The sequence below is a fragment of the Coffea arabica genome, chromosome 8c (genome assembly GCF_036785885.1).
Source record: "Coffea arabica cultivar ET-39 chromosome 8c, Coffea Arabica ET-39 HiFi, whole genome shotgun sequence".
NCBI lineage: Eukaryota > Viridiplantae > Streptophyta > Magnoliopsida > Gentianales > Rubiaceae > Coffea > Coffea arabica.
The window spans coordinates 41,876,851-41,890,947 of NC_092325.1; the positions used below are offsets into that span (position 1 = coordinate 41,876,851).

Genomic DNA, 14,097 nt, shown 5'->3' on the forward strand with positions numbered 1-14,097 from the left:
GCCTTACAAACTATTTAGTCCATTTTATGATATGTTTAAAGAAATAAAGATTTTTGTTTCACAAATTAGTGAAAATTAGTTACATTTGGTTACTTATAAGTTACATATATATTGATTGAACAAAAATTTAACTAGTCATTTACCACTATTATGGAAGTAGTGGATTAACATTTTAGTTGTTAATATATGGCAATCTAAGAAAGTAGTAGTTACTCATGCATATTGCAATTAGTCATCACAGCCACATGCACAATGCAATGGTACACATACACTTGGAATGATTATTGGTAATTTAACCCACATGTGCATCTTCGTGCAGGCTGCAGTGAGTGTGTAATTTTATTTGTATGACTAATACTAATTTACCTATAAGCAACTTACACGAGATGATTTATGAGATACAATCAGTTTATAAAAATGTACATCATATTAGATATTAGTTACTTATCTGTGTATATCTATGAAAGGTAGTGCAATGGTACGCATAACTTTAAAATTGTTATTGGCCATTTGATTAACTTGTGCATCTCCCTATAATTGATGCATAATTATACTTGTATGAGTAGTACTAATTTGTTTGTGAGCACTTTACATGAAGTGATCTATGAGTTATAATCAGTTTATAAAAATGTATATCATGTTAGCTGTTAGTTACTTGACCATGTATATCTGTAAAAGAAAAATTAGATATAGTGCAATAAAAAGTAGTTACATGATTTAGAATGTATTTTAGAAACATTGGTGTAGTTGATATTAGCATTTTTCTGTGAAGTGTACACGTTTCCGTTTTTATCAACAAATTTGTAACACCCAATTATAGTGTCACTCGTTTCCATTTTTATCAAACCCCAAACTAAAAATCGTAGAAACGTGGTTGGAATGTCAGTTTTGACATCTTTCTATCATTTAATTACTCTTTGAACAAATATCCTTAGGTTTATTAGGTATGATGCATATAAAAATAAACCAAATGTACACTCCAGTTATGACAATATGTACAACAATTCTAATAGATATATACAATGCTCTAAACAAATTTATAAATTGAACAAAAATCTATGATGATTACGATGATATCTACAAGGATTTTTACCTATCACTACATAACATTTTATATAAATCAAAATTGAAAATTTACAAATATTATGGTAACAAAAATCTATAAAAACAAAGTAAAAGAGTTATACAATGCCGTTAATTGAGTTTCACTTGCTCAATTCTTCTTCTCAAGTTGATTTCTTTTTTTTTCTTTCTAATTATAAATAGTGGGATTGGTTCTGCAAACTCAGGAGTTCCCACTTTTCATATTTTTTCTTTTTCACATAGATTCTTCTTTGTCTTTTTCCGTGCCATCTTGTCACTGTTCATGCAAATTGTAAAGGTTATTTATTTTGTTCAATACATATCAGTTTGGCTAAGACTTCATATACTCTTATCTATGCAAATTAAAACAAGGTGAGACAAATTCAACAACTCGTAATTGCACTCAATCAAATAGTCACGTCTCACTATCCTGCCAACATACTGGTGCAACATAAAAGCATTGACAAACTTACATATTCAAGAATTTTGATGGTGCTTCAAGTTCGCTATGTAGACACCAAAATTTTACTATTTTTTATTTTCTTCATTTAATTCCAATTTTTGTTCATTTAGTTAAATTTTATTTATTTTAATTTATTTTGTTTCATTTCTATTTCTTGAGAAAAATCATTTTTTAGAAAAATCGGAAAAAAGAAAAGGAAAGAATAGAAAGGAAAAGAAAAGCAGAAAAAGTAAAGAAAACAAAAATCAAATCAGTTTTTGGAAAAGAAAAAAAAAAAAAAAAAGAGAGCTCCTTCCCACGCGCGCGTGCACCCACGCGCACTGTATCTTTAAGCCTCGTACAGGCCTTGAACCAGATCCAGCAAATACGGTACAAGAGCTGGCCAAAGGTTTTTTGAGCAATTTTGGGTCCTTTTTGATCCTAATTTCATTGCCCTACATGTTAAGCAAGTACTAAACATCTGATCTTGGGTTTTGACACCTGGAAGTTGGATCAAATGGCTCTCAAAATGCCACAAAAATTGGATTTCATGGGAGCCATTGAGAAACCCTTATGTCATATAAAATGGAGCAAAAACGGTGCAAGAAAGGTAAGAAGAGAAAGAGGGGGAGGCATAAAAAGGAAAAAAGAACAAACGAGAGAGAAACCAGAGAAAAAAAGAGAAAAAAGTAGCAGAATTTTTTTAGAGAAGTTCTTGAGCCAGGGCTGACTTTGAGACCCAATTTTTGTTCAAAATCCGATCTATATTTTAGTTATTTAGGTTATTTTTATATTTCTGAACCATATAAATTCACCAAAAAACAATTTTTTTCAGAAAAAATCTCAAAAAAACACTTCCAGATATCCCTAATTTCCACTCAAAGTAGCCAGCTCGTCAGGGCTGAAATTTCTGCAGCAATGTGCTCCTAACTTCGTTTTCAAGAATCCACATGACTTCCTTGGAGTACCTCACGTTCATTTGACTACACCAGTGTCCTCAGGTAACTCTAGCCTCTCCTCTTGTTGGTTTTATGCAACTCCCAGGAAGATTCAAACTTACTAGACGTGAGTTTTTGAATCGTTTTGCTATGGCCGACGCTTGATGGCCATGGTCTTTTTTTTTTTTGCGTTAATTTGGTTTCGGTTATTTAATGCAGTCTTGGTAGTCCTTTGATGTGTTCGAAATAGGAGATGAAAATCATGAGAATGACCTTGCAAACCATGAATCAAGATCTCGATTTTTCTTTCATTATCCGGCCGTTTCTTGTAGCTTGAACTTTAGTTGCATATTCATGTGATGAGCTTTGAATCTCGTGTTTAGTGGTTGTCATATTGGGTTTGATCTTGGTGTTACATAGTAATGGTTTCGGTCTAAAGTTGTTGCTGTTATGCTTTGTAGCAGCTAAATAAAGAGCTGCAGAGTGCTTCGAATGGATGCATGCAAGGTTTTTTGAAAATTATATTTTTGACCCCAAATTTTTGCCTAATTATATTATGACCCAAAAATCTGAAACATTGAACTAATTTTGCCCTTATCAAGTTTTAATTTTTTTTTTATTTTTTAAGAAGCTTTTTGGTCAGAATATTTCTAGTTTTCAAGGCATAAATAAAGCTTAATCATTTTTGTTGATTTAATATTTGGATTGGGTTTTGTAAATAAGATGAGCATAGATTTGTGTTGTTTTGTTGGGCTATTTGGTAATCGTTTTGTTTTAATTTTTTGGGTTTTGAGCTGGACTTGGGGAGTTCCAGCCCATACATTTTTTTTTATTGAGTTTGATTAGCAAAATTGAGGGCCAGCCCGCTCTATTTCTTAAGGCTTTCAGCTGGGCTAAGAGGATTGATTGACCCAAAGAAGAAATAAAAATTGCCCAATGTCCTTTTCATGATGAAAAAATTGCATTCCAGTCCCTGTATTTTTGGGTTATTTCTATTTTTCCCTAAAACTTTTAATTTCTTTCAATTAAATTCCTAATTTAATTTTAATTTGATCCATGTACTTTATTTTTATTTAATTTTGACCCCTAAATGTTATAATAATTACAATTAGCCTTAAAAAATTTCTTAATTTTTGCAATTAAATCCTTAATAGTTTTGATTTCTTAAATACAAATTGTTTATCTTCTTTAATTGTTAATTATACTTCATTTAAATGCTTTATTTGGTAGATTTTATAATTATTTCCATTTCTTTATAATTAAATTGGTGTTTTGATCATTTTGTTGATTTTTTTAGTATAAATAGAACAAATTTCACCCCATCTAATCATCACTTCAAGGGAGGTACCTTCTTTTATTATTTTAGATGTAATTACATGTTTTGAGTGCTTTTTCCTTTAATTACTTATTTTATCCATTTTAAATTTTGTTTGATTTTGAGGATTATTTGTGATGCATTTAAATGCCAAGTTGTAATAGATAAGTGCTCAAGACATGTATTTAGTCAACCTATGTAATAAATAGGTTTTAATTTTTGCTAAAAATGTATTTAGTTAGATGAATGTAATAGTTAGGGTAATATTTTTTAAATTCCTCCCCTTAAATTGTAATTAGAGCCCCGAATGTAATAATTAGGCTTTTATTTACGTTTTTTTGCTTGTGTGCTTGCATGCTTCTGTGTTTACGTGTTTATTTGCTTTCATTAGGATTTTGCATCTATAAATTATGCTTGTGTGTTATATGTTTTATATGCATAATGTGTTCATTTGATTTAATTATATTTTATATGATTTATTTGTTTATAATAAATACATGACGTCACCACACTAGTCTAACACTAGTTGTGGCATTTCGCCCCTATTTCTCACTAGTCTAATGCTTGTGAAGATTTGCAGAAATGGGTTAGTCCAATATTAGATTCTTTAGGTCGTTTTCGCGCTAGATTCACATTTTTTGCATGACATTCATCATATTTCATACATATTTTTATTTCTAGGATATTTTCTCATCCTGCATAACATTTTCCCCATATATTATCTTCTTTATCCCTATGTACGCAACATATGACATTTAGACTTGCAATCCATTTAGAAAATTAGATATAAGTTAGTTTATTTGCTTGATTAGATTAGAAGAGTTACCATTCAAATATGAGAAATGAACGAGTGTGGCTTCTTAGTCTTAGCACGCTCTTTTCCTCTCTATAAAAAGAAAAATTGAGTCACGAATTTTAGTTCTCTGTACCCATTATGTTGCATTTCTCTATTTTAGATCACGTATATTTATATATTATAAATTCCTTTTTTTGAAATCTCATTTTTTGCATATTCGTAATCTCTTCTAAAAATCATTTTGGACATTATAATTAATGTGATTTGTATCAATTAAATTTTGAGAAGTTATTTCGACCCTCTCGATATCCTTTAGGTCTAGATATGCATCCATGTAAAAACATTCAAATATAATAAGTTTAATAGGTTAAATTAAGAAAATTTTCGACTAAATCTCACAACTAACATTTACTAGGTTGAAAGGGTGTTTTAGATTTGATTCCATCAAATCTTTGTTTTCCCTTTCTTCAACCGCGACACCCGAACTCTTTTCTCTTGTTTTCAAATACCTGCAGTCGTCTAAAAAGGGTTTCATTTATTTTTATTAAATATACATATTTAGATGACTTGGTACACCTTAAACTAAATATCAAGTGACAACTCTTATTTTTTCCTAAAAATTTTTTTTAGACTATTATTTTGGATCAAAATTATCGCACTTTTTAAGTCCCATTTTAGGCCCCTTTTTCTTTCGTTTATTCTCTAAAAAAAAAAAAACTCATTTTCCAAATCAAAAAATTCATTTTTCTAACACCTAAATAAATACAATAGATTTTATTATTTTTCAAAAATGGGGCGCGACACACTACTACCTAATTTTTCACTTTTTTCTTCTCTAGGTGCTTTCTTAGTCAAACTTCTCAATCTCCTTCATGCCATCTGCACCAACTTTTTGATAAACAATTATATTTCAATTACATAAGATTTTCTCCCAACATTCCTAAATTAAGATAAAGTAGTTCTAAGAATGGTATAGCATATTCAATTATGAGTAAGACACTTTGAATAACAAGCATATTCAACCTAACATATAGACATTAGAACCAAGACTCATGCCAATCAATTCTCATACTGTAGGCTTCAATTATTAGATTGCTACAGTTAGTTGGGGGTTTCAACTTATGAACAAGAGTAAACAATTACTAATGTTTATTAATGTCTGCATTAATCAGCTTACGAAAATGTACATGATCTATGAGGTATAATCAATGAGGTGTTAGTTACTTGACTGTGCATACTTATAAAAGGTAGATTGGAAATAGCACAGCGAAAAGTAGCTATGTGAGTTGAAATGTATTCTAGAACTTTGATATAGTTGATATTTGCATTTTTTTGGAGGTATAGCTATGTGGTTGTTTTCATGTTAATAATATTTTCTCCAGACATTCCTAAATCAAGATAAAGTAATGATATAGTAGATTCAATTATGCGCAAGATATTTTGAACAACAAGTACATTCAACCTAACATATAGACATTAGAATCAAGATTCATGCCAATCAACTTTCATACTGTGGGTTTCAATTACTGATCTGCTACAATTAATTGGGGTTTCAACTTATAAATAAGAGTAAACTTATGTCTGCATTTTTTCCTCACAAGGGTTCTATTATCAATTTTTAGGATTTGATTTAACATCATTATGCTAGTTGATTGTGCATTTACAACCGTGTCAAAGTATTTTTTTCATTGTCAGTGTTCTATCACAGAATGTAATAGTTATCTAACAAGATATTTATGCACACTAATTAAGATAATTGGTAACCATTTTTTCACACTAAGAAAGGCAATATGAATAAGATGTCTTACCTTCATTTTTTTCTTCTTTTACTCGACCTCTTCTCACTGCATGTTGCGCATAATTATCATCAAGCTCACGTATTGAGTTCTATAGATGTTGCGAGTGACAAATACTAGCCACTTACGTATTAAGTGATTTAGATGGAACCTCAGGTTGTCTGTCATCAACCTTTCCTGTTGCTTCATCTCTGCCACCTTTGTTACCTGAAGTTCTCGATCTTTTTTCCTGTCATTTAAACTGGAGTTTTACACAGACAATTGCACTTTAGTTCCATTATATTTTCCCTACTTATTCTTAATGCATTACAAAGTATTAACATATATAATATATCACTTTCAAATCTTAGTAACAATAGTTATGAAAACTTGTAACCTATTTTCCACACTCCATTTGTCAAAATTAACAGTAGGTTAATTATTCTATTTGGCCAATTCCACTTACAATCTACTCTCACTCATTTATCAAGTTTGATGGAATTGACTTCTTCTTCTATTTTTGGTCATATTCTACAAATATAAGTTAATGTAATAACCAGGAGGTATCAATTTCACAGTTACATTGACGAAATTTTACAGAGCAGTTCTTATACTATAATTGCTAACTCATTGCATAGTACAGTTATCCAACTTCATGTCCAAGCATACTAGCAAAGTAAAACTTGTAATCTTTTTTTCACATTGAGTATGCCAAACTAAAAATTATGTTATTCATTCTGCCTACCCTGTTCAAATTGTCGTCTACTACCCTAACTATCAAGTTTCAAACAATCAATTTCTTCTTCTATTTATCCTATGATTATGCAAATACGAGTTAACTAACAAACAATAGGTAGCAATTTCACAGTATGTTCACGCAATATTTCATATTAGTTTTGCCATTGAAACTACGGACTCACTGCATGTAACAGTTATTCAACATGGTGTCCAACCCCACTAGCTAAAAAAACTTGTAACCTTTTTCTCTGCAATGCGTCTACCAATCTAAGCGTTATGTTATTTTACTTCGCATAACAATTTTACTCCGCGTCATTATATATTCATATGAAATGTCTCTTATACAACATGTTGTAAGAGGCATTCTTAAGGAAACTATCTTTGTAGCACTTTTTTTTTATTTTGTATGTCGCCATGAATAGTATGTACAAACCACACATAACGTATAATCTGCACGCAGATGCTGCTAACCAACAAAATCTATAAGAAGTTCATAGAAACAACTAGTATCTCTGTTATATTATTACCCAAGCAATTTTCCATCCCATTCACACGATTTTATAAACACTTGGCGCACTAAATTTTTCTCACCTATCATCTCCTATGTTGGCCACCAAAATACCTACCTTCTGCTACCCAAGACTAGTGAACATTGCATTCCACCAAAATCATTAAAGATCAATTAACCTATTCATTCACAACATTGTCCAACAATGACAACTACTCATATCGCTCCACGACCTTGTCAAATTTCGAAAGTTATGTGATACTATTACTGTTTTGTTACTTGAGTGTTTCATGTTTTATCTTTTTTCCGGATGCCCCAACATTTACTTCACAATTTTGATTCACCTTTCCCAAGCCCTTCTAGATTTCACACCGCTAAAACTCTACTCTTCTATTACTACTCCTTCCTTGTTCTTGCTGTAATATGCATTTGCGCAATTGTATTACCCTTGCTTTCCCCTTTCCCTAATCTGCCTCCAGCCACTTTTTTGCTCTGCCTCCAGCCACTTCTTGTATTCTCTGTTTGCTTCCGTTTTCTAGTGTTATGGACAAATGAAAATTTGGCAATTATTGTAGAGGAAAAGCAAATGATCTTTTTGTTTGACGATTCATTTACGCGGGATTTTTGTGGAATGGAGCCGATGCTTCATGACGAGATCCATCAGAAGCGTCAATTTCTTTTTTCCATTATTAATTTATGTGACGTCATTTTTCCCCCTTCCCAAAACTGGTCGACATGGCTGTTTTTAGTCCTTTCGCCTAGGATTATGAGAGGACCGCTTGGGAATAGTTTGTTTGATGATCGTTCCCACTCCTAATCCCACAAAACCACATGATTTTGTTTTCTAGTGTTATGGACGAATGAAAATTGGCAATTATTGTTGAGGGAAAACAAATGACCTTTTTGTTTGACGATTCATTTGGGCAGGATTTTATGGAATGGAGCTGATGCTTCATGATGAGGTCCGTCATAAGCGTCAATTTCTTTTTTCCATTATTAATTTATGCGACGTCATTTTTTCCCTTCCCAAAACTGGTCGACGTGGCTGTTTTTAGTCCTTTCGCTTGGGATTGTGAAGGGACCGCTTGGGTACGATCTGTCTGATGATCGTTCCCGCCCTTAATCCCACAAAACCATATGATTTTGTATATTTCATCCAAAAAATGGGTGCATTCGTATGCCATAGATCTGAAAATAGTCATTTCTAATCTTTAATTAACAGTCATCTGGCCAACCTTATTAGGTGGATCGTAGATTTCGAAGGGAAATTTACTTAACGCTTTTGGCCTCAAATGCCTTCAAACTAGCTAGTAGATTATACAATTTGTGTTTTTTAAATTATGAGTACATCTATCAAGTGCTCAATTAGAGTTCAAGTATTAATTTTTTGGGAAGGCAAAGTTAAATTAAAAAATCTATATAGATGCAACGAGTGTCTATGATAAGTTGGATCTGATTAAGATATACTAACAAGTGTTTAACCATTAATAAGCATCCATTAGAAAAGTTCTTGATTTATTTATTAAAAGAAAGATCAGAAACTAAATAAATTAGCAAATACGACAGGGTTCATATATAGATAGGGATTAACAGATGGAATGTGCGGTGCTACCTTTATTTTTATTTGTTTATTTCTCTCTCTTAATAATTTTCCATTAGCGTTGGGTAGCAGAAGAGCCTTTGTGTGGTGGAGGAAGAACTCTGCCTTCAACATGCGGCAACAAATGAAAGGTGCATATTACTCTTTCTTTTTTCAGCCATTAAGGGTGTTTTTCAACCATTGGATCATTTCAATCTTGGCCTTGATAGCAAATTTGCACACAGAAGTGAGTGTCTCAATCATTGAATTATTTTTCAATCATTGGATCTTCGTCAATGTTAAAATAGTGCACGTTTCGACAAAACATCAGTAATTATAAGATACTTAGAAATTTACAAGAAAGAACAAAAGATATGTAAGACACATTACTTGTGAAAATAATTGAAACTTTTAATATTTAACCTTTTAATTGACAAGACATCATTGTTCTATTTTTCAAGGACTATAAAAAAAAAAGTACTATCTTTTGAGGGTAAGAATTGACACGTCAGCCTGCCCAGTTAACTTTTTTTTTTTTTGTGATTCCACAATTGGAACTTTCTACTAGTTGTGACTTGTGAAGTGGACTGACAAATAAACAACTAAAAGAGGAGCAAATTACGCTATCCATTGAATTTTTTGGATAGTCGAGTTTTAGTTACTCATTTTTTAAAAGTATGTATTTGCCTACTAAATTATTAAAACAATTTATTTCTAATATCAAGTCTTCGGACCTAAAGACTCGTAAAACTCATACGACTCACAAGACAGTAGAAACAGATGAAATTGTTTAAAATTTAAAATTTTGATAGTTTAATAGGTAAATACCTATTTTTAAAAGTTAAGCGGACAAAATTTAACTATTCAAAAAATTTTGTGGGTAACCGTGTAATTTGCTACTAAAAGAGCTTCTGGTTTTAAATAATCACCTCCGGGAAAATATCCCCGAGGAAATAAAACTAAATCCAAGACCACTCCAAAAATCAGTCAATAGTAATGGCGTTATCCACTTCTGCCGCTTCTCCCTGTTTACTTCTCAAGTCCACTTCCCTATTCAGCATTAGAGTCCCAGCTGATTTCAAGAAGGAAGATATACTTTCAGTCGGTGCCGGGATTGCTGGCGTTGCCACCGCCATCACGCTCAAAAGGTTCTCCTTTATCCAACTGCTTTTTCTTTGGGGTAGAATTTTGATAACTTTTCAGGATTGTTATTCAACTTTTTCATGGGATTTTTTTTTCTTGTAAGTTAGGCTTGGAATTCGGTCCAAGGTACTTGTACAGGCTGAGTCTTTGCGAAGTGGAGGAACTTCACTAATCCAAAGGTAAATAGCAGTCCAATTTAATAATTGCATTACTTAATCATCTTGTTTAGATTTTTTTATTTGCATGTTTTCAAGAGTACGAAATATTCAATGTGGCAATACGACATGATTATCATAGCAGCTAGTGATAATTTTCAATTCAAAATCATTTTAAATAATCAAATGCTAACAACTCCTTCTGCGTTATTTAGTATTGTACTCGTTTTAGACGTTAGCGTGAGATTTAGATTCTCCCAAATTGGCATATCTTATTGTACCTACATTGCTAATCTTGATTTGTTGTTTAGACTCTTTTAAATCCCTCTTTCTGCAAAGATTTACCAGTTCTAAAGTAATTGGTCCAATAATATAGGTCAGGTAAATGCATACATTAAAAAAGAGGCTGTCGTAGGTGCAATCAGAATTCATACCTTAAACTTCTGAATGCTATTGTACAGGTTACAAACTGATAATCAGCTTTTAAGTTGTTTTATTTCAATCAGATGTTAGATGAAATTACACACTTATGTATACTGAGATGTCTATAAAAACTTTAGAGCATCCTCGAGTGAATTTCCTGAAATAATAGGCATTGTCATCACAGGCGCAAGCATGTTAATGTCAGGACCATCCAACCCGTAAGGTCCTCCTCTGCAGCTCCTGCCACAGTCGTATCAGAGGAAGGGGATAACGTGTTATCGTTGGATGTAAGTGACATAAAGGCAATAAGCAGAAGTTGGCTATGGAGAGGCCACAAAATCAACTACTTGCATTATCAGGCAGGCGATGGAAAAACCTCACCTGCTGCTCCCCCTTTACTTTTAATTCATGGGTTTGGGGCTTCCGTTGCTCATTGGCGCAAGTATCCATCAAATTTTTTATTACAAACTTTATGTTGCATTCAATCTACATTCTGAATCTAAGAACAATGCTATAGAGCATTTTTGTTCTTGGGCCCTATGATTATGTAGTACCCATTTTTCTGTGGTTCTTATCGCTTTAAGCAAAGTATTCACATTATCCGTGTACTGCGTAGGAGATCTTGTTCATTCCTTTCGTTTGATAAAGATTTTGAAAACCTCTTACATCAGATTTTTTCTGATCTTCAAGGTTGGTAATTTCTATTTTGATTATTCTACACATTTTCCTTCTTTAGTTGTCCTTGCTGAAGTCCTGTCATGTCCTATCCTATCCTTTCCTTCTGCATTTGCACATATTTTTCCTTTTCCAAGATTGTATGCTTCATGTAGATGGATTGTATGCTTAAGTCATCTGATATTTTTTCTACAAAGTCTCACAATTAATTGATTTTCTTTCAGGAATATAGCAATATTGTCTAGAAGTTATACTGTTTATGCTATCGACCTTCTTGGCTTCGGCGCTTCTGATAAACCTACAGGCTTTGCATACTCAACGGAAGGTTGGAGTCAGGTGAACTCTTGAATGGTTTGTTTAATGCATGTCTATCAGCAATTTAGCAGTATTTACTACTCACAGATGTAGTAATTCTGCTCAAACAGTTGATATTGGATTTTGTGAATGAAATTATTCAAAGGCCAACGGTACTAATTGGGAACTCAGTTGGAAGTCTTGCTTGTCTAATTGCTGCTGCTGGTATGTTTAGCTTATGCCTGTACTTGAAAAAAGCAAGTATTCTGCTCCCCTGTATTGATTGAAGATGTTTCTGGTTTACTTCTTATTCAATAGAGTCTAGTAGTTGGTCCTTGATTCGAGGGCTTGTTCTACTAAATTGTGCTGGTGGCATGAACAACAAAGCCATTGTTGATGATTGGAGAATCAAGCTGTTGTTACCTCTGCTTTGGTTTTTCGACTTCTTACTGAATCAGAGAAGGATTGCCGCTTTTCTTTTCGATAAAGTCAAACAAAGGTACTAGTACTATATAAATTGATGTTTTCTGTGATCCCGTAATTGGGGCTGCCTGATCGTAAAGCTTTATCACGTCATGTTTGATGCAGAGATAATATTAGGAACATTTTAACGTCAATCTATGGAAATAAGGAATCTGTGGACAATGACCTGGTAGAGGTAACTGATTAATGTCAATCCATTCCTCTCCTGACCATTGTGCTCTTCCTCGCAACTTTCTATTGCAGTTCGCTAAATCCATCATAATACTGAAAAATGCATGATTTTTCTTCCCCCACTCAAATTGTTGCAGATAATTAGGGAACCAGCAGATGATGAAGGGGCACTCGATGCTTTTGTTTCAGTTGTCACTGGACCACCAGGTCCAAGTCCAGTTCAGTTGATCCCAAAACTTACTCTACCTATCCTGGTGCTTTGGGGTGATGAAGACCCATTCACCCCTATTGATGGACCTGTGGGCAAGTATTTCTCCTCCTTACCTGGCCAAGCACCAAACGTAAGTCTTTTTGTTCTGGAAGGAGTTGGACATTGTCCTCATGATGACAGACCTGAGTTAGTCCATGCTAAGCTCCTTCCTTGGCTAGCCCAGCTACCCGCTTTGCAAGATAATGCAAATAATTTGTCTCGAGCAAATTGATTGATCAGATAAAGTCGTTATGTCTTGCTTATACGTCGAAGCCCAGAACGAGGAAACTAGAAGGAAAAATCGTGCTGTTTTTGTCATATTCTTTCTTGTATCATGACTGTTTGGGAGGTTAGCATTTAGCAACAGGTATCATATAATGCGAGATTATTGACATATTTACAACCTAATAGCGTTGTACTCATCTTGATCTTTTATCTCCGTCACTGAACCAATTTTCTCACATTACACACTCGGTTCAGAGGCATGCAGAATTGATCCCAAATCTTTGTCATACTTTGTGCAGAAGTTTTGTTGGGGCCTTTTCCTGTTTTCTCCCTTTTAAAGCTCCACTTTTTTCATCTTCAATGAGGGGAAAAGAGAACAAGGTGGAAAGTACTCTCCCTTCTACCAGAAACAAAGAAAAATACTGACTCTGTAAAATCAATACAACCTCACATCACTCATGTTCCTTTTTGCACTATTTTTCAGTGCAATTGAACAACAAAAGGATAGATAACATAGCAAGTTACTCCATTTCTTTCTTCTTTTGTTTTTCTAGTTTAGCATATGAAACTAAAAACGTGTAATTAAAAAAGTGCAAGAGACTAATCTGATAGCATGAAGAAATTGTCTTTTTCTCTACCTTCTTATTACCATCTCAAGGTAAATTGTATTTGATTACACTTTCTTGAGAGTTTAGAATACCTTATTGAACATCTAAATTCGTCACTTTTTAAACATTATGTTCACACACTTTTCAATATTCACAAATTATCTTTCCCTTATACATTATTTTTGTTCTATTTGTGTGAAATGTTGGATGAACTCCCTTAAAAAGCTTCCCTAATGGCTAATGTCATTCTTTTCTAGTGGAATCCTTTCAATCAGCACTGTCTAAGGGGCTAAATCAACCCAACCCTCGCAACTTTAATATGTAAACTTTTCAGGAAAGATTGATAACTTTAGATAGTTGAAGGATTGAATTGCCACAACGTTGTATTCTCAAGGACCATAGTGAAAAAGACACCACTACTTCTTGAGGGGTAAAAGAGGAACTGAAAAAGCTAAAAGTGCTAATTTTGACACGTCCACATATTCCCATGCGTTTG

At 33.1% G+C, this 14,097-nt stretch overlaps 1 protein-coding gene across 2 annotated transcripts; it reads left to right on the plus strand.

The window, feature by feature from the left end:
- The first annotated feature begins 10,038 nt into the window (after positions 1–10,038).
- On the plus strand, positions 10,039–13,176 carry LOC113706984 (uncharacterized). 2 transcript variants are annotated; one of them, XM_027229114.2, is made up of 8 exons: positions 10,041–10,322; positions 10,425–10,496; positions 11,080–11,337; positions 11,795–11,906; positions 11,996–12,089; positions 12,183–12,363; positions 12,453–12,522; positions 12,656–13,176. In XM_027229114.2, exons 1-8 carry the CDS (start codon positions 10,171–10,173, stop codon positions 12,998–13,000), a joined length of 1,284 nt encoding a protein of 427 aa, XP_027084915.1. In that variant the 5' UTR covers positions 10,041–10,170; the 3' UTR covers positions 13,001–13,176. The 2 variants fall into 2 exon arrangements, with proteins under 2 accessions (XP_071919480.1, XP_027084915.1); XM_072063379.1 differs by lacking the exon at positions 11,080–11,337 and having other exon boundaries at positions 10,039–10,322.
- Positions 13,177–14,097: the final 921 nt, after the last annotated feature.

Bases quoted from the DNA above. Each gene is read 5' to 3' on its own strand.
- LOC113706984 (XM_027229114.2), top strand. From the start codon at position 10,171: ATGGCGTTATCCACTTCTGCCGCTTCTCCCTGTTTACTTCTCAAGTCC. The intron at 12,364-12,452 runs GTACTAGTACTA...TGTTTGATGCAG, and splicing joins TTCGATAAAGTCAAACAAAG to AGATAATATTAGGAACATTT. The intron at 12,523-12,655 runs GTAACTGATTAA...AAATTGTTGCAG, and splicing joins TGGACAATGACCTGGTAGAG to ATAATTAGGGAACCAGCAGA.